Source organism: Hibiscus syriacus, unplaced genomic scaffold, assembly GCF_006381635.1.
Source record: "Hibiscus syriacus cultivar Baekdansim isolate YM2019G1 unplaced genomic scaffold, ASM638163v2 tig00110503_pilon, whole genome shotgun sequence".
Classification (NCBI taxonomy): domain Eukaryota; kingdom Viridiplantae; phylum Streptophyta; class Magnoliopsida; order Malvales; family Malvaceae; genus Hibiscus; species Hibiscus syriacus.
In genome coordinates this window covers 6727386-6753250 of record NW_024062764.1, presented here as the reverse complement: position 1 = coordinate 6753250, position 25865 = coordinate 6727386, and the positions used below count along the sequence as shown (strand labels likewise).

The 25865-nt window shown below is 36.7% G+C and overlaps 1 protein-coding gene across 1 annotated transcript; it reads left to right on the top strand.

Annotated features, from left to right (window-relative positions):
* The first annotated feature begins 585 nt into the window (after positions 1-585).
* Positions 586-2547, top strand: LOC120129537 (expansin-A6-like). The gene is made up of 3 exons (XM_039147003.1): positions 586-751; positions 862-1180; positions 1930-2547. The coding sequence occupies exons 1-3, from the start codon at positions 586-588 to the stop codon at positions 2237-2239; spliced, it is 795 nt and encodes a 264-aa protein (XP_039002934.1). The 3' UTR covers positions 2240-2547.
* Positions 2548-25865: the final 23318 nt, after the last annotated feature.

The following is a 25865-nucleotide window of genomic DNA, read 5'->3' as shown; positions in this document are numbered from 1 at the left end:
ATCAATTATATTATAATAATATAAGATATTATATTTTTATTTTAATAATATATAATAATTTTTTTATATATTTAATAATGAATAATATTATTTATATATTTCAATAATATTTTAGTAAAGATATTAAAATATACTAATTAATATTTTAAAATATAATATAGTACTATTACTTTAATAAATAATTAATATAATTTATAAAATTTTATTTCACTAAAATATACCGAAAAAATGTTTAAATAACATCTTCCAAACATCATAAAATGTTTTCCAGATGTTTTCCAGAAATGTAATTCATTTTACAGAAATATAATTCATTTTCCAGAATTCAAATTCCAGTAATTCATTTTCCAGTAATTCAAATTCCAGTAATTCAAATTTCAGTAATTCATTTTCTGAAAAACCAATTTCAGCTAAACAAACATACCCTAATTTCATTTACATAGAGAGTAATAATTTACAATGCTCCCCCAGCCTATCAGCTCCTCAGTCCTCGATAAGTACCCCCACCTTCATCCCGCTTTCCATTCGCCCCCAACTTAACGACCCACCCTTTCGTTCTGTCTATTTCTTGAAAAAATAAAAACAATGGCTGCTGCTGATGCTTCTTCTTCTTTGGGAATGATCTGCTTTGCTTCATTGATGTGCTTTTTTGCTATGGCGAATGCAAAAATCCCCGGAGTTTACACTGGTGGCCCTTGGGAATCTGCCCATGCTACTTTCTATGGCGGCAGCGATGCTTCTGGAACAATGGGTATTCTCCTGTTTCTAATCATATAATTTTGTTGTCTTGTTAGTTTAGCAGTAAAAGAAAACCATTTTTTTAACCTGCATTCTGCAAATTTCCTCCTTTTTTTGGCTCAGGCGGTGCATGTGGGTACGGGAATCTCTACAGCCAAGGCTACGGTGTGAACACGGCGGCGCTAAGCACGGCGCTCTTCAACAATGGGCTCAGCTGTGGTGCTTGCTTTGAGATTAAGTGTACGGACGACCCGAGGTGGTGTAAAGTCGGCAACCCTTCCATTTTCATCACCGCCACTAACTTTTGCCCTCCTAATTTCGCTCTACCTAGTGACAATGGCGGCTGGTGCAACCCTCCTTGCCCTCACTTCGACCTCGCCATGCCAATGTTCCTCCACATCGCCGAGTACCGTGCTGGTATTGTCCCCGTTTCCTTCCGCAGGTGAGTCACCTAATTTCTCTTCCACTCTCTCCGAGTTTACTTTCATTTGGTTTTATTGAGCTGTTCATTCTTAAATCTGGGTTAAAATGGGAATTTCATTACTGCATGTTCTCTGTTTTCTCGGAAGCAAACAGTGTTTTTATAGGGTAAACTCTATATTTAGTGCCTCAGTTATATTTTTGTTCCGTTTTATTTTTGTTCCGTTTTGATCATTTAATTTTTTTTATTTTAAAATTATATTTTATGTTATATTTTTATTTTAATCACTCACCTTTAAAAATTTACGGTAATGTTTATGAAAAATCTGTAAAAAATTATTAGAAACATTATTATTTTTATCAGTTTTATTATTATTAGATATTTTATCAGTTTTGTTAACATAATCGGTAAAATGTTATTTAAAATATTATTTTTTTATCGATTTTATTATTATTGTACACTTTATCGGAAATGTTAAAAAATATTAATATTTTAAATAAAAATAATAATATTTTAGTTAATTTTTTATCGATTTTGTTAAAAAATAATAATAAAATCAATAACGTTTTTCCTTAGTCGTATATTAAGGCTGAAACTTCCCTCTTAAAACGACAAAATTCACGATGGGTAAGAAAAAGCTTAATTTCTATTATTGCCCTTCTAATTTTATATTATTTTTAACGTTTTATAGAATGAGCAATTAACTCATTTTATTTTTAGTACTACGTATATTTTTATTATTATTTAATGACATTATCTCCTTTTTACAGAGTACCTTGCCGAAAGCAAGGTGGAATCAGATTCACTATCAATGGATTCCGTTATTTCAACTTGGTTTTGGTGACCAACGTTGCGGGTGCAGGGGATATCGTGAGGGTGAGCGTCAAAGGCACCAACACCGGTTGGTTGAGCATGAGCCGTAACTGGGGTCAGAACTGGCAGTCCGACGCCGTTTTCGTCGGCCAGCAACTCTCGTTTAGGGTCACCGGCAGTGACAGAAGGACCTCCACCTCCTGGAACGTTGCGCCAGCTAATTGGCAGTTCGGCCAAACCTTCACCGGAAAGAATTTCCGCGTTTGAAACGCAAAGCACAAATCACAGTACCCCTCCCTTCATAATTTTTTATATATAGAATATTACCTTTGTTTTCTGGCCCTTCAATTTTCCTTAATTTTCTCGGGAAAATTTGAAGTGGTAAAAGGAAAAATAGATAGGAAAGTCACCAAGTGAAGTGTGACACTGGTAATTTTCTTTTATGGAACTAATCTTCGGTTAAGTCATGAATGTTACGTTTTGTTTTGGGTGTGGATTGTAATGAAGCAGGCGGTAATAGTAAAAGAAATCTAGGTGATGGTAAAAAAGCTGAAGCGGCAGCAAATCAAAGAAAACATGTAGCCCGCAGCTCTTGGTCATACAATAATTCCATTTTTACAGCTATAATGAAATAATACACTCTGCTTGTGGTTGTTCAAGTCGTTCAATATGTTTCAAAGGAAAATCAAAACATAATAAAAACTTGTAATTTCATGGGACCCAAATATCTTTCCTCTTCTCTTGGATTTTTGTTCACATTAATACTTGAATTTAGATTTTAGCCTGTTTAAATTAAAAACATATTGTAATATGTTATATTATAAAAAGAAATAGACAAAAATTAAAATTAAAAAATCCTTATATCATTCTTACCAAATACAACGATTTGAAGTTGGTGTAGCGCTATATCTATGATAAGATTTGAAAAGCAATTGTTTCTTTGTCCTATAGGGCAATCGCATTGATTAAATATGTTTTTAAGAAATGAACGTTCTTTAAATACTTGTAAAATCTTTTTTAAAAAAATAATATAATTATTCATGATTTGATTTAATTAAATTGGTCCGAAAAATTCTTCATATACATATATATATATATATATATATATATATATGTATAACTTTCCTTCAGAATCTTTTTTGTGGTTAAAACAAGGTTGTAGGTAAAATGGGCCCGAATCATTTATTATGGGCTTTAGGCGACAAGCACAACGCATGTTCCTCTACCCAGAAATTGAAAAGGAACGCCGTTTGTGGGAATCAGACCCACGACCACATGGTTAAAAGTCACGCGCTCTATCAATTGAGCTAGGACGGTTCAAATATAAAAATAATTAGTTTATAAGAATCGAACAAATATATATGATTTTAAAAAATTAAATTATAAATAAAATAATTTCTAGCGATAGGTTTGAGACTTTAAACAATAAATTATAAAACTTAAATTGTTTTGCATTTCTCATATTTTGTTTCAAAAATGTTTTCAATATATATCGTCCTAAATTTATAAGTTCTCACTTGAAATATACTTATACTATTACAAGATTTTAAATATTTATTTTTATTTTAACTCGAATAAGTATATTTGGATCAAAACTTATCTCACTCTATCTATTTAAAAAAAATAAGTTAAAATAATAAAATGCGAGTCTTCAATTAAATTTTTTATTTTACCATTCGATCAAATATCCATCTTCTAATTTTAATGATATTGATAGGTATTAATATTAATATGTTGCTGGAATTTTGACTTTCTAATATTACAGTTTGATGAGTGATTTATTTTGCAATTATTTTGTTAATAATTACTCCTTATTGTTTCATTGATGTCATTGATTTGGATTGTTTTTATTTGATTTTGTGTAGGACTTTAGTTTTCAGGAAATATCATTAAAAGAGTTATGTAGTTTTTTTCCTGGAATCAAGGCTGAATTTATGGGTATGACTTAGGGCATATGACGATGTTCGACGTGACAAATTATAACGATCCAGTTAACAACAACTCCCAAAAGGTGATCTAGTCAACATTCTTTAGAAGGACGGACATAAGATAATTTCTCAGGATTTAAGTTTATATTTGAATTCAAAACAAATATTTAAGAATTATCATTTTATTATTTATGATTTTATCAGTTGAATGTGTCGAAACGATTTTTTTCTTAAAAGGTGAAAAGAGGTGAGATTTTGAAAACCACATTAATTCTTAATTGTCTCTTTTTATTTTAAAAACAGATGCGATTTAATAGACCTCTCGTTTCAAAAAATTTTGAATTTCCTTTACGATCGAAAAATACGGTTCGAAGAGTCGCCACCAATCTTTGATTACGGTGTGATTGGGCACCCAAAAATGCTTTAATTAAAACAACAAATTGAGGTCTGCGTTACCAAAATCCGAGTTCGGGAGTCGGTTACGTGTGGGGAAGGATTAGCACCCCCACAATGCCCTAAATCGGTACCTAGTCGATTAATTAACGTCTTTGCAATGAACTTTACAAATTAGAATTTATTTTGATTTTTGATCCCATAAAATAAAAATGTAAATTTAAAACATTCAAAAGCACTCAAAATAATTAAATTAAAATTACCAAATCGTTTTAGAAAGATAAAGAATGTTCGATTATTTACAAATATCGAGACCATATCTTAAAAGTTATAACAACATTTTCTCGATAAATTTAAATAAATGAACATTTCTTTTTCTTTCGTTCCCAAATTTTAGAGTGATGGATCAATTTTTAGGCGTCACTAATGAGATACACTTTTATTTTAAAATCATTAAAAGCGGACCTCAAATCAGTTATGACTGCCCACTTAAAACAATTTTAAATTAAAAAGGTATTACCCTTAGTCCGATTATGTAATAAGTCGAGTTATGCACGTGAGGCTATCATGCAAATTATGCAAAAAGTGGATGTCATACCAAAATTAATTAAACAAAATAAAAAAGGTCATACAACGTGACATACAAAAAAAATTATACACATGTATTTCTAAATTTAAAATTATAAACCATGCATACTATCCTATAATGTACAAATATGACTCAAATATAAAAACAAGAACATAACATGCTAAACTAAAAATTTAAAAAGTGTATATACATATTAGAATTAAGACTAAATTTAACTAAATGTAAAATTTGACATACAAATTAAAACTAAAGTAATGATCTAAATGAAACATGCACATAAATGAGGAATCTACACCCAAATAATCTAACAAAATTATAAATAAAACTAAAAACTGGAAAATAACTAAATTAGGACAAATACAAAAGGTTAATTCAAAAAACAGTGCTGGAAGTGATTAAAACGCAAAAATAAACCAAACATATAAGGACCTAATACACATTTACCTTAAAAATTTGATGGCTAAAACACTAATTTACTCAAAAAAAACTAAACCTAAACCTAAACTAAAAAACACAATTCATGTGGAACATGTTCAGCTTCCTCCCCTTCTCTCCACTTTCCATCTCTCCCTCAGCCACACACAGTACCGTTCAACACATGAACCCCCTCCATCTCTCGGTCATGTTTTAAATTGCTTGGCCACCATACTTTGGTGGCCACCTTTCTTTCGACCATAGTTCGCCATCACCGCCTCTCGTCCTACAACTCTACACAATCGAGCCTAATAAAGTCGGCCACCGTTCAAGATGGTTCCCTCCTTAATTCTGGCCGTCAACAGAAGCCAAGGTAAACGACCCTAACTTTCTATTCCCATTTTCTGGTTCGAAACTATATTAGGAAAATGCCCTTGAAAATGAAAAAGGGATTTCTCATTGGTGTTATTTCTTGTATGAATCGGATATGGGTAAGAGAATTGATTGAATTACTTTTATTTCTTTTCCAAAACAGAAAAATGTGAGAAATGCTTAGTTCTTTCTTTTAGTGCTTTGTATTGATCTTGAATGGGACTTACTGAAGAAAGATGAATGCTTAAGAGCCCACTCAAATTGTTTCCCCATCCCTTCTCAATTTTCAGTTTTAAATAACAATCGCAGACATACGAAACAACAAAGAAAACAAACTGAAAAATAAAAGAAATTGAAGAAGAATTCCTCGGAAAAACGTACCTTTACTGCTTTATCTGTTTTTGAATTATAAGATTACACTACTATTTTCTTGTATCCTGTTTACACTGTGGAATTGTTGATAGTTAATTGGGTTCTTTGTTTCTTCTCTTCTCGTGGTGGTTCCTGTTTTTTTTAATCTCCCTCTGTGTCCGTGTTTTTTCTCTCTGTATCTGATGGTTAATGCCTAAGAACCGACCCTCACCTCCACTTTGCTTTGGTTAACTCCCAATAACCGGTTTTTTAGTTTTTTAGGATTTCACGTGGACTGGGCTTGGTCATTGGATTGGGCCTCCAACTACTCTGCTTCGGGTCTGCTCCTACTTAGCCCCGGATAAATCGAGCATCTACAGTTGCCCCTCTTTGCTCATTGTCGTGTAACGAGAATAGGGCAAAGATCAAAAGATGATCGAATTTGTCTTGATAAATGAGACTTGAAAAATCTTCAATTGATGAGCCTGCTCCCTATTCCTTCAGGAAGTATAAGACTCGAACAATCTTCATAAAATGTGTCTGCTCTCTATTCATTCAGAGAGTATAAGACTTGAACAATCTTCAATAAAACGGGTCCGCTCTCTATTCCTTCAGAGAGTATAGAACTCGGAAAATCTTCAATAAACAGGTCCGCTCCCTATTCTTTCAAAGAGTATAGGACTCAATCTTTAACAAACGTGTCCGCTCCCTATTCCTTCAGAGAGTATAGGACTCGATCTTCATAAAATGTGTTTGCTTCACTAATCTACCGTGAAGGCTTACAGATGGTTTGCTTCACTACTCTTCCGTGATGGCTTAAGATTGACCTGTTTCGAAGGTCCAACCTGAAAATCAAACATTACCAATCATTAATGTATGTTTGAAAATATTATATTCAAAAATTTAGAATTTGATAAAATTTCTGAAAATCCATCTCCATCGCGAAAACTTGTCTGGAAACCATTGGATACTTGAATCTGCTTTAGCTCAGTTTTCGTATAAACATCATTTTTTTCAAAATCTCCAAACCAGTTATGTTCATCTCGATGCTTCAATATCTTCAACTATCCCTGGGAAACCTGTAACTGCTTAAGTCATCATGCAATTATGAATGTTATGATCCTAATCATGTCTAAAATGTATGCAATTATGCAATTCAGTGTGTTTTATTCTTCGAAGGAACTCTATCTCCTTTTGATCTCGATGGAACTCGGTTTCATATTGGGTACAGAACATTTGACCAATTCACCCCAGTTAACAATCTCAATTCCGTATCTCTCAGCTTAACAGAACCTTGACTCTTTCCTTTCTTGAAACCCGCCAGTGCCCATTACCAACTTCTTGATCAATGACAATCTCTTTGGGTCTTCTTATCATGGCTGAGATTTTCTATGAATTCCAAGGTTTTAGCTTCCCATAGCCACACAAGCTTACATGTTTAAACCATTGTCAACTTCAGAATACCTGCATTTTCCAAAACCTTTTGCACAATAATACAAAATGATCTCATGTACTTCAAGTTAAGCTATATGTTTTAACTTTTCAAAATAAGATGCTTACAAAAGGGAAACGAACAAAGAAAGACATCTCTTTATTTACATAAATACAGAGAATTTTAGGCAACTAAATGGCAAACTTTTAACTGGAAACAGTAAAAGAACAAAAGAGTAGGCATCTTCAAATATCAATAATGCAAATGCTTTTGAACTGGCACGCCGTTAGAATGTCTCGAGTGTAGCTTCTGTCAAAAAGATCTCCAAAATTGTGATGCTTAAGAGTATGAAGCTACTTATAAACTCCCAAATCTCTATCATTAGATGCCTAAACCAGTATTAAATCTCATGTGCATTTAATTTCTCTTGGTTATTTCAATCGAGACTCATTAATCTTTAGTCTTATCCCTGATCACCAACTGTCATTGTTACTATCCATATCAGGAGCTCTTTCCATTTCCAAAATCAATTTAGAACCTTCCACCATGCACAAATTCTGAATTTCAAACTCAACTCAAGTCGCCCTTTGCGGGTTTTCAACTTGAGACCTCATTTGGTTCCAAGATGCCCTTTTCGGGTTTTCATCTTGAACCCCCCTTTTATTTTTCTTTATTTTTTCACTTTTCTCTTTTTGTTTTTCTCTTTCATTTTCCATTTTTTCTTCTTTTTTCTTTTCGTTTTTTCCATCATTTTTCTTTTTTCTCATTTTTCTTTTATTCTTTTTCTTCTTCTCATTTTTATCATTTTTTTCATTTTTTTTCCATTTTTTCATTTTCTCTTTTATTTCTTCTTCAAGCGAAATATCTCTTAACAGCTTCGGAATTCACTGGATATGGTAATTCTGACCCGTCCATTTCAGTTAGGACTAGAGCTCCCCCATAAAAGGTTTTCTTGACAACATAAGGTCCTTCCTAATTGGGCATCCATTTTCCTTTGAAATCCTTCTGAATAGGCAAAATCCTTTTAAGCACCAAATCTCCCTCATGGAATTCTCGAAGGCGAATTTTCTTACTATGTGCCCGTATCATACGTTTTTGGTACATCTGACCATGACAAATAGCTTTCAATCTCTTTTCTTCAATCAAATTCAACTGGTCATACCTAGCCTGGACCCATTCTGCCTCATCAAGTTTCACTTCTGACAAAATCCGAAGTGAGGGAATTTCCACCTCAATAGGTAAGACAGCTTCCATCCCATATACCAGAGAAAATGGAGTTGCCCCAGTTGACGTTCGTACAGAAGTTCGATAGGCAAACAGAGCAAATGGCAACTTCTCATGCCAATCTTTATAGGTCTCAGTCATCTTCTCTATGAGCCTTTTGATGTTCTTATTAGCCGCCTCTACTGCCCCGTTCATCTTTGGGCGATAAGTGGTAGAATTATGATGCTTTATTTTGAATTGTTTACAGACCAAGTCCATCATCTTATTGTTTAAATTCAACGCATTATCGAAGATAATCCTCTCGGGCAAACCATATCTACAAATGATCTCTTTCGTTAAGAATTTGCATATTGTTAATTGGGTAACATTTTCATAAGAAGCTTCTTCTACCCACTTAGTGAAGTAATCTATGGCTACCAGAATAAAACGATGGCCATTTGAAGCTTTGGGCGAAATTTGTCCAATAACATCCATGCCCCACATTGAGAATGGCCACGGAGCTGTCATTACATGCAAAGGATGAGGAGGAGTATGTATCTTATCTCCATAAATCTGACATTTGTGATATTTTCGGGCATAATTGATACAGTATGTTTCCATAGTTGACCAATAATACCTAAATCTCATAATATGTCTAGCCATAACATGCCCATTAGCATGGGTACCACATATTCCTTCATGCTCTTCTTCAAGAATCAACTTGGCTTCTTTCGTGTCAACACATCTTAACAATACCTGATCCAGACTTTTCTTGTATAGAGTCTCACCATCAAGCACATACCCTGATGTCATTCTTCTAATGGTTCTCTTATAATTCTCAGTGGCCTGTTCTGGATAACTCTGATACCTTATATATTGCAAGATATCATAATACCAAGGGTTTCCATCTTCTTCCTCTTCAATATTAAAACAATGGGTTGGATACTCATAAGCCTTCATTTCAATGGGCATCATATTTGAATGCTCGTTCATCTTAAACATTGCTGCCAGTGTGGCTAAGGCATCTGCCATTTGATTCTCTTCTCTGGGGAGATAATTGAAAGTTACTTCTTCAAATTCTTCAACAAGTTCCATAACTAACTTACGGTATTCTACAAGCTTGGGATCTTTTATCTCCCATTCTCCTCTGAGCTGGTATATTACCAAAGCTGAATCCCCATACACCTTGAGCATTTTTACTTTGCGTTTAACAGCAGCTCTAAGACCCAGAACACAAGCTTCATACTCGGCCATATTGTTAGTACAATCAAAATTAAGCCGACTGATGAAAGGATAATGCTCTCCCTCTGGTGAGACCAAAATTGCCCCGATTCCATGTCCCATGGCATTTAAAGCACCATCGAAGTTCAACTTCCAATATTTACTAGTGGATGCCACTGCTTCTTCTACCGAAATAGCCATTAAATCTTCATATGGGAAATCAAAGCTCAACGGCTCATATTCTTCCGAAGCCCTACTTGCAATGAATTCCGCTATAGCACTTCCTTTGATTGCCGTCTGGTTTACATACTGGATGTCAAATTCGGACAATAGGATCTTCCAACGAGCTAATCTTCCAGATAATGCAGGCACACCCATAAGATACTTCAAGGGATCAAGCTTGGATATAAGCCAAGTAGTATGATACAACATATATTGCCTAAGCCTTCGGGTAGCCCATACTAAAGCGCAACACAACTTTTCAACGGGTGAGTATCTTGTCTCACATTCAGTGAACTTCTTGCTGAGATAATAGATAGCCCTTTCTTTCTTCTCAGTTTGGTCACGTTGCCCCAGCACACACCCCATTGAATTTTCACAAACCGACAAATACAGAATCAATGGTTTGCCTGAGATAGGTGGCGCCAAGATTGGAGTGCTCGACAAATATCTTTTCACTGCTTCAAAAGCTCTTTGACAATCCTCACTCCATTCCCCTGAGTTATTCTTGCGAAGAAGGCGGAATATGGGATCACACTTTTCCGTCAACTATGAAATAAACCGAGCTATATAGTTCAATCTCCCCAAAAATCCTCTGACTTCTTTTTGTGTTCGTAGGGATGGTAAGTCTTGAATAGCTTTTACTTTATCTGGGTCTATTTCAATTCCTTTTTGTCTTACTACAAAACCCAACAGCTTCCCAGATGTCACCCCAAAAGTACATTTATTTGGGTTTAGTTTTAGCTGGCATCTTCTTAGTCTTTTAAAGAGTTTTCTCAAATTCCCAATATGTTCTTCCTCTGTCTTAGCTTTGACAATCATATCATCGACATAAACTTCTATTTCTTTATGCATCATATCGTGAAATAACGTCAACATGGCCCTTTGATATGTTGCCCCTACGTTCTTCAGTCCAAACGACATTACTTTATAACAAAACGTTCCCCACATGGTAACGAACGTCGTTTTTTCCATATCTTCAGGGTTCATCTTAAATTGATTGTAGCCAGAGAAACCATCTATAAAAGAGAACAAAGAATTTCCAGCAGTATTATCCACTAGTGTGTCTATATGTGGCAAAGGAAAATTATCTTTTGGACTAGCTTGGTTGAGATCTCTGTAGTCGACACGCATTCGAACTTTTCCATCATTCTTCAGTACTGGGACGATATTCGCCACCCATTCAGGATATTTAGCCACTTTAATAAATCCGGCATCAAATTGTTTCTTTACTTCCTCTTTAATCTTGAGCAGCATCTCAGGTCTCATTCTTCTCAGTTTTTGTTGTACCGGTTTACATTCAGGCTTTATTGGCAGTTTGTGAACAACCAACTCTGTATCTAAACCCGGCATATCTTCGTATGACCAAGCAAACACATCCTTGTATTCTTGAAGCAATTCTATCAAATCTTGTCGACCTCCAACTGACAGAGTATTACCAATCTTTACTTCTCTCTTATCCTCATCCGTCCCCAAATTCAAAATCTCAGTACGTTCTTTATGAGGTAGAATCTGCTTATCTTCATTCTCCACCATTTTCAGCAATTCAGAAGGTAGTTCACATCCCTCATCATTATCATAATCTTCTATCTCCCCTTGACATATAGGCTTCTCGAAATCAATCTCCGGGTCAGAGTCATTGGCATTCATATTATTGATATCTGAGCTCCTGAAAAAATAATGAAAGAGAAGATATATATACATATATACATATGGGAGGATCTTTTCCCATATAAATAAATAGAAATAAATAAATACATACATATATACAACAAAGAATGAATGAAAGAAATGCATGGGAGAATGTTTGCCATTTGGAACTAGCAGAATGCATCTTTTATTGAAAGCAAGAAAAAACAAACAGCTTAACCCTTTACATAAAATCACCTATTGTCCCAGGGTATGAACAACAGGGAGAAAGTTCCAGTGCATTACTCTGTAACAGATTTGTAAACTACAGACAGTTCTTCCGCGGTCCAATTGTTCAACACGAAGCCCGGCGGTGCAGGATAAATGCCCATAGCTCTCATTTCCTCAAATTCATCATCAGTTATAACATTAATGCCTAAATCTCCCAAGGCATTCTCAACCATCACCTCAGTGTTCCTTGAATTCCCTTGAAACATATACCCTCCAGATATGAAAATGCTGCTCAACAGCGGGAAGGTCATGGGTTCCCAGCTAAGGTCTTCACCAGCCAATCTGGCCTTTCTCATTTCCTGACCCTTCTTAATTCCCCTCAGTTTATCCCTCGGAGTTGGTTGATACCCCAAACCAAATCGATCTCTTTTAGTAACAGGGTATATTGGATTCACTGGTCCTTGTAACTAACTTCCTAACCCTTTCCCAACTTTTTCTCCTCTTCCAAGGGTCAGCTTGAGTCCCATTTTGGTATAGTTTGACAATCGAGGCTTTGGTATCATCCTGCCTTCGGCCACGAACGTAGCATTGACGAACTCAAACGATCTGAAAGAGCACTCGACGGCTTGCTCATCAACTTCAATATACGGAGCAATAGTAGAAACATAAGCAATAATGTCCTCTTCAGCATGAATACATACCAACCTTCCATTGATCACAAATTTCAGTCTCTGGTGCAATGTGGACGGAACTGCACCGGCCTGATGAATCCAAGGCCTTCCCAACAAACAATTGTACATAGGCATAATGTCCATTATGAGAAATTCCACTTCATAAGTTACTGGACCAATAGTCAGAGGAACATCAATCTTGCCCAACACTTCTCTTTTAGTCCCATCGAAAGCTCGAACCACACTTTGACAGGTTCTCATAAGTGTACTATCTAATGGAAGCTTCTTTAGAGTCACTAAGGGCATCACATTCAAAGCTGAACAATTATCAACCAAAACTCGGGACAACACATGCCCTTTACCCTTAACTGTGATATGCAAAGCCTTCTGACTACCAATCATCCCAGAAGGGATCTCATCCTCAGAAAAAGATAAAAAATTATCATCTTGTATATTGGAAACTAACCGATCCAACTTTTCAATGGGCAACTCTTTCGTACCAAAAGTCTGGTTCAATACCTTTAACAGAGAATTCCTATGGGCTTCTGAACTCAAAAGTAATGATAAAACAAAAATACGGGCAGGCAACTTGTGTAACTGTTCAACAACATTGTACTCACTGTGCTTCAGAAACTTCAAAAATTCTACCGCTTCACTCTTTGTTACTGGTTCATTGATAACAGGCTCATCTTCTTTTATCTGAATATCAACCTTTTTCCTCTTATCAACCGCAACCTTCTTCTCAGACTCTTTAGGTAGATTAAGAGAATAACACCTACCACTTCTGGTAAAGTGTCCCACCTCATCTACTTCCTCATTCTCTTTTGTTACATACCCTATCTGGCAATCATATCTCCAAGGCACTTGTTTATTATCCCAATATGGGAATGGAGATGGAGGTGTAATAACCACTTTCGGGGCTATCTTCTCAGCAACTCGATTCTTGGGAGTAATAATTAGGGGACAACTGGCATTGTATACCCCTTTAGACGATCCTTCTGAAGCGTAAACTTCCGCTTCCTCTTCTTCAGCAATCTATCTAAAGAACTCAATTTCTTTACTGTCCATCATGTCTTATACCAAAGATAGGAAGTCAGGATATTGCTGAATACTGTGTCCTTCACTGTTATGATACTGACATACCTCTCCACTGTTAAACTGTTCAACCACCAAACTGGGCTTCAACCATCCTACCTTAACCATCTGTCACCACACCCAACTCGTGGGTGATACCACCTCACTAACATTCCTTACAATTATTTTTCCTCTCTCTTCAGTAATCGCGTTAACTCCTGCCCCTGCATGGCTTGGCAACGGATTCTGAGCTATATTCGAAGCTTGGACAACCTTCTTAAAAGTAGTACAATTCTCAATGGAATGCTCGGGGTTCCCTGCATGGTACTCACACTGAGTACTAGCATCATACCATTTGGGAAAAGGAGGTTGCATTGGTGTCACGTGATACGGCGAAACCACATGTCGATCATACAAAATCTGAAACAATTCCTTATAAGTCATCGGAATTGGATCAAATTGAGGCCTCTCTCTCCTCTGGTCCCTTGCCCCTTGTCTATTGTCATTTTGTGTTGATGACCCTGCTCCTTGAGGACGAGAAACAGTGATGTTATTAGAATCATACTGCCTCACATTACTGACTTCGTTTTCTTTTTTCCACGTTGGTGGCCTCTTACTAGACTCTCCTCCCTCGAGCTTTCCACTCTTAATCGCCATTTCAATCATTTCTCCTGTTGTAACCACATCAACAAAACTTCGATAAGGATTACCGATAATATGCGAGAAAAAATGAGCCCTTAAGGTATTGACAAAAAACATATTTGTTTCCTCCTCTTCTAATGGTTGGTGGACTTGCATCGCTACATCTCTCCATCTTTGAGCATATTGTCTAAAACTCTCGTTAGACTTCTTTTCCATTCCTTGCAACATCATCCTATTGGGCCTAACATCTTTTACATGTTTGTATTACTCAAGAAAGGACTTAGCCAAGTCTTTCCACGATTTAATATTAGCTCTACTCAGCTGGTTATACCATCGGATTGTCGAGCCAATTAAGCTTTCCTGAAAACAGTGTATCAACAATTGATCGTCCCCCATGTATCCGGTCATCTTCCTACAAAGCATTGTGATATGCACAGAGGGACACCTGGTACCATCAAACTTCTCAAAGTCAAGAACCTTGAACTTTGGAGGCAAGACCATATCAGGAACTAGACTTAACTCCTTTGCGTCAAATCCATAGACAATGGTATCTTCCTTCATGGCTCTGACCTCTCTTTCTAACTGCTTCCATTTCTCTTCCAACGGATTGTTTTGGTCCTTCTTGGCTTCTTCATCAAGGTCCGGAACTTGATGATATTGATGTTCTTCCTGATATGAACTAGATCCAGGCTGTACGTTAACAGAAGCACCGACTGGATTAATGTGTACCTTCCCGACATGAACAGGGGTCACTTGAACGTACTGAGATTGTTCTGGGGTTAACCCTTGATGATGAAGTGGGTCATCAATTACACCTTCTGGCATAGGGCTTTTCCCATGTTCTGGATTTCTTCCTTCCAACATACTCGCAAACTTGGCAAACATCTCCTTTTGGGCATTCATCATATCTTCTTGCATTTTCTTGATATTATCTTGTAACTCCAATTGAGCCTTCTGAATTTGGGCAAGTTTTTCCTCCATAACTTTCTTATTGGTTCTTTAGGTGTGATTGGGATTTTCCAGTATTACGCTGTCACAGAGTCATTTTGTTAACATTATTGTTTATTAAAGAATATGATTTATATGATTATGAATGAATAAAATGTGATGCAAAAATTTAAATGTACTAAAATGCATATGCAAAATGCAGGGTGTTGATCTTGGAACGACTCCTTAGAACAACTCTTTATATTAGAACGATGTTCAATTACAAAGTTGAAACACATCACAAATAAATCTGCACCATCTCTCCTATTTCCTGTACATGTGCAAGTAACTCCACGATCTTCTGGTTTTCTTCAGCCTCGGGATCCAGTTCTTCAGTCACATCAGCAGCTTCCTCGGATAAAATGACCAAATATTGAGCTATTCTCCGCACGTGTCCTAAGTAACAAGCAATAAGGTCTTCTCTTTGCTTAACTCTCGCCTGAGCTCGCTCCCATCGAAAACGCCATTGTATATCCCCCTCATAAGGAACTATCGATAGCTCACTTGCTTGCCTCTGAAAATCTTGAACCATGGCTTCAAGCTCACTCACTTATTTTTTCAGACTTTCAACTTCCCCATGGCTTGAGCTACATTCCATGCTTCGGTATCGTCGTAATGCAGTCTCTAAACTTGAAATCTTCCCCTTTAAATTCTCATTCTGAGCTTGACTCTCTTGTAAGTGCTGCTCTATAGAAACCTTTTATTTCGATAAAATCATCACTTGGTTCCTGCTTTGCTTGAGCTCTTCTTGACTCTCTCCGGTTACTCTTTTGAGGCTCGCCACCTCTTTCCTCAATTCGACAGACTTACTCGAGCTAGAACCTGCCTGAGCTTTTACCATTCGCTGATAAGTTGACCGAAGATCGTCAAAATCTAGCCGAAGTTACTTCTCTACTTTTTCAATTCGATCTGCTCTACTCTTCTGAATATCAATCTCCAATCCCTTTTGATACACTTCATCTTCCAGTTTCTGCAAAGTCATTCTCCATTGTCTCCGTTTTGCTTCGAAATCGCGCTTAGCTAACTCTAATGGAGATGGTACCACTCTCAATTGTTCCTCCACCGTTTGAATATTTTCAGGATTCACTATCGGGATGTTGTCATTTACTCGACCGCTTCTCCACTACTCGTACTCTTGAGATAACTCGAGATCATAAGTGAACAGATTCACACGACGAGTTTGCTTCCAGGCCTCAGCAACCCCTTTAACTTTACCCTTATACTGATCTCATTTGAATGCAAAATCCGACCCTACCAAGTCCCATGTGGCTGGAATGAACTGTCTTGACCCATACTGTCTGGAAACTAGTAGCGGTGTATACCCAACAGAACCCCATATACCTAGTAAAGAAACCCAATCTCGCTCTCCACATCGGTAAAGTATAGCCGAAGAGACATTCCACGAAGCTCGCCAAAAATATCACCGTCCCTGATATCCTTGAAGATGACCATCCATTTTTCTTCGGTGAAGCCCCCAGGCCATTCTTTAGAAAGAAAATCCTTCAAAGGCGAAAACCCCTCTAGAAACACTCGTCCTGGTGCTCTTTCAACATGTTTGAAATGACTCAGAATCCACACTAGCAGCAAAGGCGCACATCCTATAAAGCGTCATTCTCCCTCGCGCCTACAAGAACTCAAAGACCTGAACGTCTCAGCTAGAATAGCTGGAACAGGATCCACGCGCTTGTCTAATCTTTCAAACAGGTCAACGACTGATACGTCTATATATCCTAGCACATTTGGAAAAATAACGAGCCCATATATCCCTAAAGCAAACAAGTCAAGCTTCTTTCTCCTATCAGGGTGATGAGCAATTACTTCTTTCAAAGCAGCCCAAGAGATGCACTCACAGTCTCCCTTCTTCTTAATGTGTCTGACTACCCAATCTTCACTCATTCCGGTCATCAATAATAATTTCTTCTTAAACGAAGGTGTGACTGGCAGCTTGGTATATATTCTATCTATCTGGGACCTCGGACAACGGACCAAATCTTAATACTCCTCTATCATTGGTGTTAGATCCACTCTACCAAATGTTAAACAGCTATAAGCCGGATTCCAGAACTGCGCCAATGCTCTAAACAGATTTTGGTCAATAGAAACATCCAGAAGATAAGGAATATCGCTGTACAACTGATAAAACATCTCCTTATCGGCTGATTCCCATCTTCCCCATACGTCTCTTAGCTCACTCATATCATTCTGATGTACGTTGATGTGAGTGTAACCAAATAATTCCGACACATATCCAGGCATCACACTGTCCCCGTTGGTCAGTTGGGATTGTTCCGACCACCTCAGAATATCGGCATTGTCCTCAATCTTTTTCTGAACCGTTCGTTCCATATTATTGGCCTTCTATATGGACATCGATCCCAAATCAACACCATGTAATGAATAGTGCAATGCAAAACAGAAAAGAAATAAAGCAAAGACAACAAATGATCGGTTAGCAAACATAAAGCAATTAAGTCGGGATAATAATTTGTTCAAGAATCCTACCCACATGCTGGCTACCCAATCATGCTTTATCAGATCCTACCCAACATGATATCTACCCCCCATGCTTTGTTATTCACAAAAATAAATCATAACCACATGATATCTAATTCGCATGCTTGTTCGAGAAATAAACCTAACCGCATGATAACTAGTTCGCATGCATTTATTCGAAAAAACGAAAATAAATAACTCAAAAAAAAGCTTTTCCTTGTGTACCCTCCTCACGGGATTCTTAAGGTTCGGGTTTGGTTCAACCTAAGTTCAGGCTCTACGTTCACTATATGTCGGGTTAGGTTCTAAAGTAATAGGTTCTCGAATTGTCCTTGTCGGTGCCCCCTTGGGCTGTCGCACCCTCAATCCTGGCCCATCACAGGCTTTAGGGGATCGAGTTCAATTTCGAGGGAGTACACCTCCTTATGTCCATGCGGAGGTGATTACCATCACGAGGACCATAAGGCGTGAGCTCCAGGAGCGATCCACTATCCCATGCGGAGGTGAAAACCACACAAGGGCATAGTCTCTCACTCCTGCTTAATTAGGACAGAGCGGGGTTTTAGCTCATGTCATGAAAATGCAACTGTGCAGTGTGTGAGGAAAAGCGAAAAAGCACAATAAAAACACTCAAAATTTCCTAAATTCATACAATTAATCTGAAATCATTAGCAAACAAATTAGTACAACTATTTAATTGTTAATCGAATTAAATCAAAATACAAACAAAACTTATTAAAAACCAAACAAGGGATAAAAAACCAAATTAAAACGAATTTGTAATTTTCAATTGCAAAGACAATTAATTAATCGACTATCGGCCTGACTCTCTAAAAAAAAGGTCCCCATCAGAGTCGCCAAGCTGTCGAAACGATATTTTTCTTAAAATGTGAAAAAAGGTGAGGTTTTGAAAACCACATTAATTCTTAATTGTCTCTTTTTATTTTAAAAACAGATAGGATTTAAAAGACCTCTCGTTTCGAAAAATTTTGAATTTCCTTTACGATCGAAAAATACGGTTCGAAGAGTCGCCACCAATCTTTGATTAGGGTGTGATTGGGCACCCAAAAATGCTTTGTCATTTTAAATAAAAATTAATTTTAATTAAAATAACAAATTGAGGTATGCGTTACCAAAATCTGAGTTCGGGAGTCGGTTATGTGTGGGGAAGGATTAGCTCCCCCACAACGCCCTAAATCGGTACCTAGTCGATTAATTAACATCTTTGCAATGAACTTTACAAATTCGAATTTATTTTGATTTTTGATCCCATAAAATAAAAATGTAAATTTAAACATTCAAAAGCGCTCAAAATAATTAAATTAAAATTACCAAATCGTTTTAGAAAGATAAAGAATGTTCGATTATTTACAAATATCGAGACCAGATCTTAAAAGTTATAACAACCTTTTCTCGATAAATTTAAATAAACGAACATTTCTTTTTCTTTCGTTCCCAAATTTTAGAGTGATGGATCAATTTTTAGGCGTCACTAATGGGATACACTTTTATTTTAAAATCATTAAAAGCGGACCTCAAATCAGTTATGACTGCCCACTTAAAACAATTTTAAATTAAAAGGGTATTACCCTTAGTCCGATTATGTAATAAGTCGAGTTATGCACGTGAGGCTATCATGCAAATTATGCAAAAAGTGGATGTCATACCAAAATTAATTAAACAAAATAAAAAAGGCCATACAACGTGACATACAAAAAAAATTATACACATGTATTTCTAAATTTAAAATTATAAACCATGCATACTAACCTATAATGTACAAATATGACTCAAATATAAAAACAAGAACATAACATGCTAAACTAAAAATTTAAAAAGTGTATATACATATTAGAATTAAGACTAAATTTAACTAAATGTAAAATTTGACATACAAATTAAAACTAAAGTAATGATCTAAATGAAACATGCACATAAATGAGGAATCTACACCCAAATAATATAACAAAATTATAACTAAAACTAAAAACTGGAAAATAACTAAATTAGGACAAACACAAAAGGTTAATTCAAAAAACAGTGCTGGAAGTGATTAAAACGCAAAAATAAATCAAACATAAAAAGACCTAATAACATATTTACCTTAAAAATTCGATGGCTAAAAAACTAATTTACCCAAAAAAAACTAAACCTAAACCTAAACTAAAAAACACAATTCACGTGGAACATGTTCAGCTTCCTCCCCTTCTCTCCACTTTTCATCTCTCCCTCAGCCACACACAGTACCGTTCAACACATGAACCCCCTCCATCTCTCGGTCATGTTTTAAATTGCTTGGCCACCATACTTTGGTGGCCACCTTTCTTTCGACCATAGTTCGCCATCACCGCCTCTCGTCCTACAACTCTACACAATCGAGCCTAATAAAGTCGGTCACCATTCAAGATGGTTCCCTCCTTAATTCTGACCGTCAACAGAAGCCAAGGTAAACGACCCTAACTTTCTATTCTCATTTTCTGGTTCGAAACTATATTAGGAAAATGCCCTTGAAAATGAAAAAGGGATTTCTCATTGGTGTTATTTCTTGTATGAATCGGATATGGGTAAGAGAATTGATTGAATTACTTTTATTTCTTTTCCAAAACAGAAAAATGTGAGAAATGCTTAGTTCTTTCTTTTAGTGCTTTGTATTGATCTTGAATGGGACTTACTGAAGAAAGATGAATGCTTAAGAGCCCACTCAAATTGTTTCCCCATCCCTTCTCAATTTTCAGTTTTAAATAACAATCGCAGACATACGAAACAACAAAGAAAACAAACTGAAAAATAAAAGAAATTGAAGAAGAATTCCTCGAAAAAACGTACCTTTACTGCTTTATCTATTTTTGAATTATAAGATTACACTACTATTTTCTTGTATCCTGTTTACACTGTGGAATTGCTGATAGTTAATTGGGTTCTTTGTTTCTTCTCTTCTCATGGTGGTTCCTGTTTTTTTTAATCTCCCTCTGTGTCCGTGTTTTTTCTCTCTGTATCTTATGGTTAATGCCTAAGAACCGACCCTCACCTCCACTTTGCTTTGGTTAACTCCCAATAACCATTTTTTTAGTTTTTTAGGATTTCACGTGGACTGGGCTTGGTCATTGGATTGGGCCTCTAACTACTCTGCTTCGGGTCTGCTCCTACTTAGCCCCGGATAAATCGAGCATCTACAGCTGCCCCTCTTTGCTCATTGTCGTGTAACGAGAATAGGGCAAAGATCAAAAGATGATCGAATTTGTCTGGATAAATGAGACTTGAAAAATCTTCAATTGACGAGCCTGCTCCCTATTCCTTCTGGAAGTATAAGACTCGAACAATCTTGAATCTGCTTTGGCTCCGTTTTCATATAAACATCATTCTTTTCAAAATCTCCAAACCAGTTATGTTCATCTCGATGCTTCAATATCTTCAACTATCCCTGGGAAACCTGTAACTGCTTAAGTCATCATGCAATTATGAATGTTATGATCCTAATCATGCCTAAAATGTATGCAATTATGCAATTCAGTGTGTTTTCTTCTTCGAATGAACTCTATCTCCTTTTGATCTCGATGGAACTCGGTTTCATCTTGGGTACAGAACATTTGACCAATTCACCCCAGTTAACAATCTCAATTCTGTATCTCTCAGCTTAACAGAACCTTGACTCTTTCCTTTCTTGAAACCCGCCAGTGCCCATGACCAACTTCTTGATCAATGACAATCTCTTTGGGTCTTCTTATCATGGCTAAGATTTTCTATTAATTCCAAGGTTTTAGCTTCCCGTAGCCACACAAGCTTACATGTTTAAACCATTGTCAACTTCAGAATACCTATATTTTCCAAAACCTTTTGCACAATAATACAAAATGATCTCATGTACTTCAAGTTAAGCTATATGTTTTAACTTTTCAAAATAAGATGCTTACAAAAGGGAAACGAACAAGGAAAGACATCTCTTTATTTATATAAATAAAGAGAATTTTAGGCAACTAAATGACAAACTTTTAACTGGAAACAGTAAAAGAACAAAAGAGTAGGCATCTTCAAATATCAATAATGCAAATGCTTTTGAACTGGCATGCCGTTAGAATGTCTCGAGTGTAGTTTCTGTCAAAAAGATCTCCAAAATTGTGATGCTTAAGAGTATGAAGCTACTTCTAAACTCCCAAATCTCTATCATTGGATGCCCTAAACCGGTATTGAATCTCATGTGCATTCAATTTCTCTTGGTTATTTCAATCGAGACTCATTAATCATTAGTCTCATCCCTGATAACCAACTGTAATTGTTACTATCCATATCAGGAGCTCTTTCTATTTCCAAAATAAATTCAGAACCTTCCACCATGCACGAATTCTGAATTTCAAACTCAACTCAAGTCGCCCTTTGCGGGTTTTCAACTTGAGACCTCATTTGGTTCCAAGACGCCCTTTTCGAGTTTTCATCTTGAACCCCCCTTTTATTTTTCTTTATTTTTTCACTTTTCTCTTTTTGTTTTTCTCTTTCATTTTTTCTTCCATTTTCCTTTTTTTCTTCTTTTTTTTAATTTTTTCCATCTTTTTTTCTTTTTTTCTTTTTCTTTTTCTCATTTTTATTTTTTTTTCATTTTTTTTTCATTTTCTCTTTTTATTTCTTCTTCAAGCGAAATATCTCTTAACAGCGTCGGAATTCACTTGATATGGTAATTCTGGTCCGTCCATTTCAGTTGGGACTAGAGCTCCCCCATAAAAGGCTTTCTTGACAACATAAGGTCCTTCCCAATTGGGCATCCATTTTCCTCTGAAATCCTTCTGAATAGGCAAAATCCTTTTAAGCACCAAATCTCCCTCATGGAATTCTCGAAGGCGAACTTTCTTACCATGTGCCCGTATCATACGTTTTTGGTACATCTGACCATGATAAATAGCTTTCAATCTCTTTTCTTTAATCAAATTCAACTGGTCATACCTAGCCTGGACCTATTCTGCCTCATCGAGCTTCACTTCTGACAAAATCCGAAGTGAGGGAATTTCTACCTCAATAGGTAAGACAGCTTCCATCCCATATACCAGAGAAAATGGAGTTGCCCCAGTTGACGTTCGTACAGAAGTTCGATAGGCAAACAGAGCAAATGGCAACTTCTCATGCCAATCTTTATAGGTCTCAGTCATCTTCTCTATGAGCCTTTTGATGTTCTTATTAGCCACCTTTACTACCCCGTTCATCTTTGGGCGATAAGTGGTGGAATTATGATCCTTTATTTTGAACTATTTACAGACCAAGTCCATCATCTTATTGTTTAAATTCAACGCATTATCGGAGATAATCCTCTCGGGCAAACCATATCTACAAATGGACTCTTTCTTTAAGAATTTGTATATTGTTGATTGGGTAACATTTGCATAAGAAGCTGCTTATACCCACTTAGTGAAGTAATCTATGGACCAGAATAAAACGATGGCCATTTGAAGCTTTGGGCGAAATTTGTCTAATAACATCCATGCCCCACATTGAGAATGGCCACGGAGCTGTCATTACATTGCAAAGGATGAGGAGGAGTATGTATCTTATCTCCATAAATCTGACATTTGTGACATTTTCGGGCATAATTGATACAGTCTGTTTCCATAGTTGACCAATAATACCCAAATCTCATAATCTGTCTAGCCATAACATGCCCATTAGCATGGGTACCACATATTCCTTCATGCACTTCTTCAAGAATCAACTTGGCTTCTTTCGTGTTAACACATCTTAACAAGACCTGATCCATACTTTTCTTGTATAGAGTCTCACCATCAAGCACATACCTTGATGCCATTCTTCTAATGGTTCTCTTATCATTCTCAGTGGCCTGTTCTGGATAACTCTGATACCTTATATATTGCAAGATATCATAATACCAGGGGTTTCCATCTTCTTCCTCTTCAATATTAAAACAATGGGTTGGATACTCATAAGCCTTCATTTCAATGGGCATCATATTTGAATGCTCGTTCATCTTAAACGCTGCTGACAGTATGGCTAAGGCATCTGCCATTTGATTCTCTTCTCTGGGGAGATAATTGAAAACTACTTCTTCAAATTCTTCAACAAGTTCCATAACTAACTTACGGTATTCTACAAGCTTGGGATCTTTTGTCTCCCATTCTCCTCTGAGCTGGTATATTACCAAAGCTGAATCCCCATACACCTTGAGCATTTTTACTTTGCGTTCAACAGCAGCTCTAAGACCCAGAACACAAGCTTCATACTCGAACATATTGTTAGTACAGTCAAAATTAAGCCGACTGGTGAAAGGATAATGCTCTCCCTCTGGTGAGACCAAAATTGCCCCGATTCCATGTCCCATGGCATTTAAAGCACCATCGAAGTTCAACTTCCAATATTTACTAGTGGATGCCACTGCTTCTTCTACCGAAATAGCCATTAAATCTTCATCTGGGAAATAAAAGCTCAACGGCTCATATTCTTCCGAAGCCCTACTTGCAATGAATTCCGCTATAGTACTTCCTTTGATTGCCGTCTGGTTTACATATTGGATGTCAAATTTGGACAATAGGATCTGTCAATGAGCTAATCTTCCAGATAATGCAGGCACACCCATAAGATACTTCAAGGGATCAAGCTTGGAAATAAGCCAAGTAGTATGATACAACATATATTGCCTAAGCCTTCGGGTAGCCCATATTAAAGCACAACACAACTTTTCAACGGGGTGAGTATCTTATCTCACATTCAGTGAACTTCTTGCTGAGATAATAGATAGCCCTTTATTTCTTCTCAGTTTGGTCACGTTGCCCCAGCACACGCCCCATTGAATTTTCACAAACCGACAAATACAGAATCAATGGTTTGCCTGAGATAGGTGGCGCCAAGATTGGAGTGCTCGAAAAATATCTTTTCACTACTTCAAAAGCTCTTTGACAATCCTCACTCCATTCCCCTGAGTTATTCTTGCGAAGAAGGCGGAATATGGGATCACAATTTTATGTCTGCTGTGAAATAAACCGAGTTATATAGTTCAATATCCCCAAAAATCCTCTGACTTCTTTTTGTGTTCGTGGGGCTGGCAAGTCTTGAATAGCTTTTACTTTATCTGGGTCTATTTCAATTCCTTTTTGGCTTACTACGAAACCCAACAGCTTCCCAGATGTCACCCCAAAAGTACATTTATTTGGGTTGAGTTTTAGCTGGCATCTTCTTAGTCTTTTAAAGAGTTTTCTCAAATTCCCAATATGTTCTTCCCTCTGTCTTAGCTTTGACAATCATATCATTGACATAAACTTCTATTTCTTTATGCATCATGTCGTGAAATAACGTCACCATGTCCCGTTGATATGTTGCCCCTGCGTTCTTCAGTCCAAACGGCATTACTTTATAACAAAACGTTCCCCACATGGTAACGAACGTCGTTTTTTCCATATCTTCAGGGTTCATCTTAATTTGATTGTAGCCAGAGAAACCATCCATAAAAGAGAACAAAGAATTTCCAGCAGTATTATCCACTAGTGTGTCTATATATGGCAAAGGAAAATTATCTTTTGGACTAGCTCGGTTGAGATCTCTGTAGTCGACACACATTCAAACTTTTCCATCCTTCTTCGGTACTGGGACGATATTCGCCGCCCATTCAGGATATTTAGCCACTTTAAGAAATTTGGCATCAAATTGTTTCTTCACTTCCTCTTTAATCTTGAGCAGCATCTCAGGTCTCATTCTTCTCAGTTTTTGTTGTACCGATTTACATTCAGGATTTATTGGCAGTTTGTGAACAACCAACTCTGTATCTAAACCCGACATATCTTCGTATGACCAAGCAAACACATCCTTGTATTCTTGAAGCAATTCTATCAAATCTTGTCGACCTCCAACTGACAGAGTGGTACCAATCTTTACTTCTCTCTTATCCTCATCCGTCCCCAAATTCAAAATCTCAGTACGTTCTTTATGAGGTAGAATCTGCTTATCTTCATTCTCCACCATTTTCAGCAATTCAGAAGGTAGTTCATATCCCTCATCATTATCACAATCTTCTATCACCCGTTGACATATAGGCTTCTCGAAATCAATCTCCGGG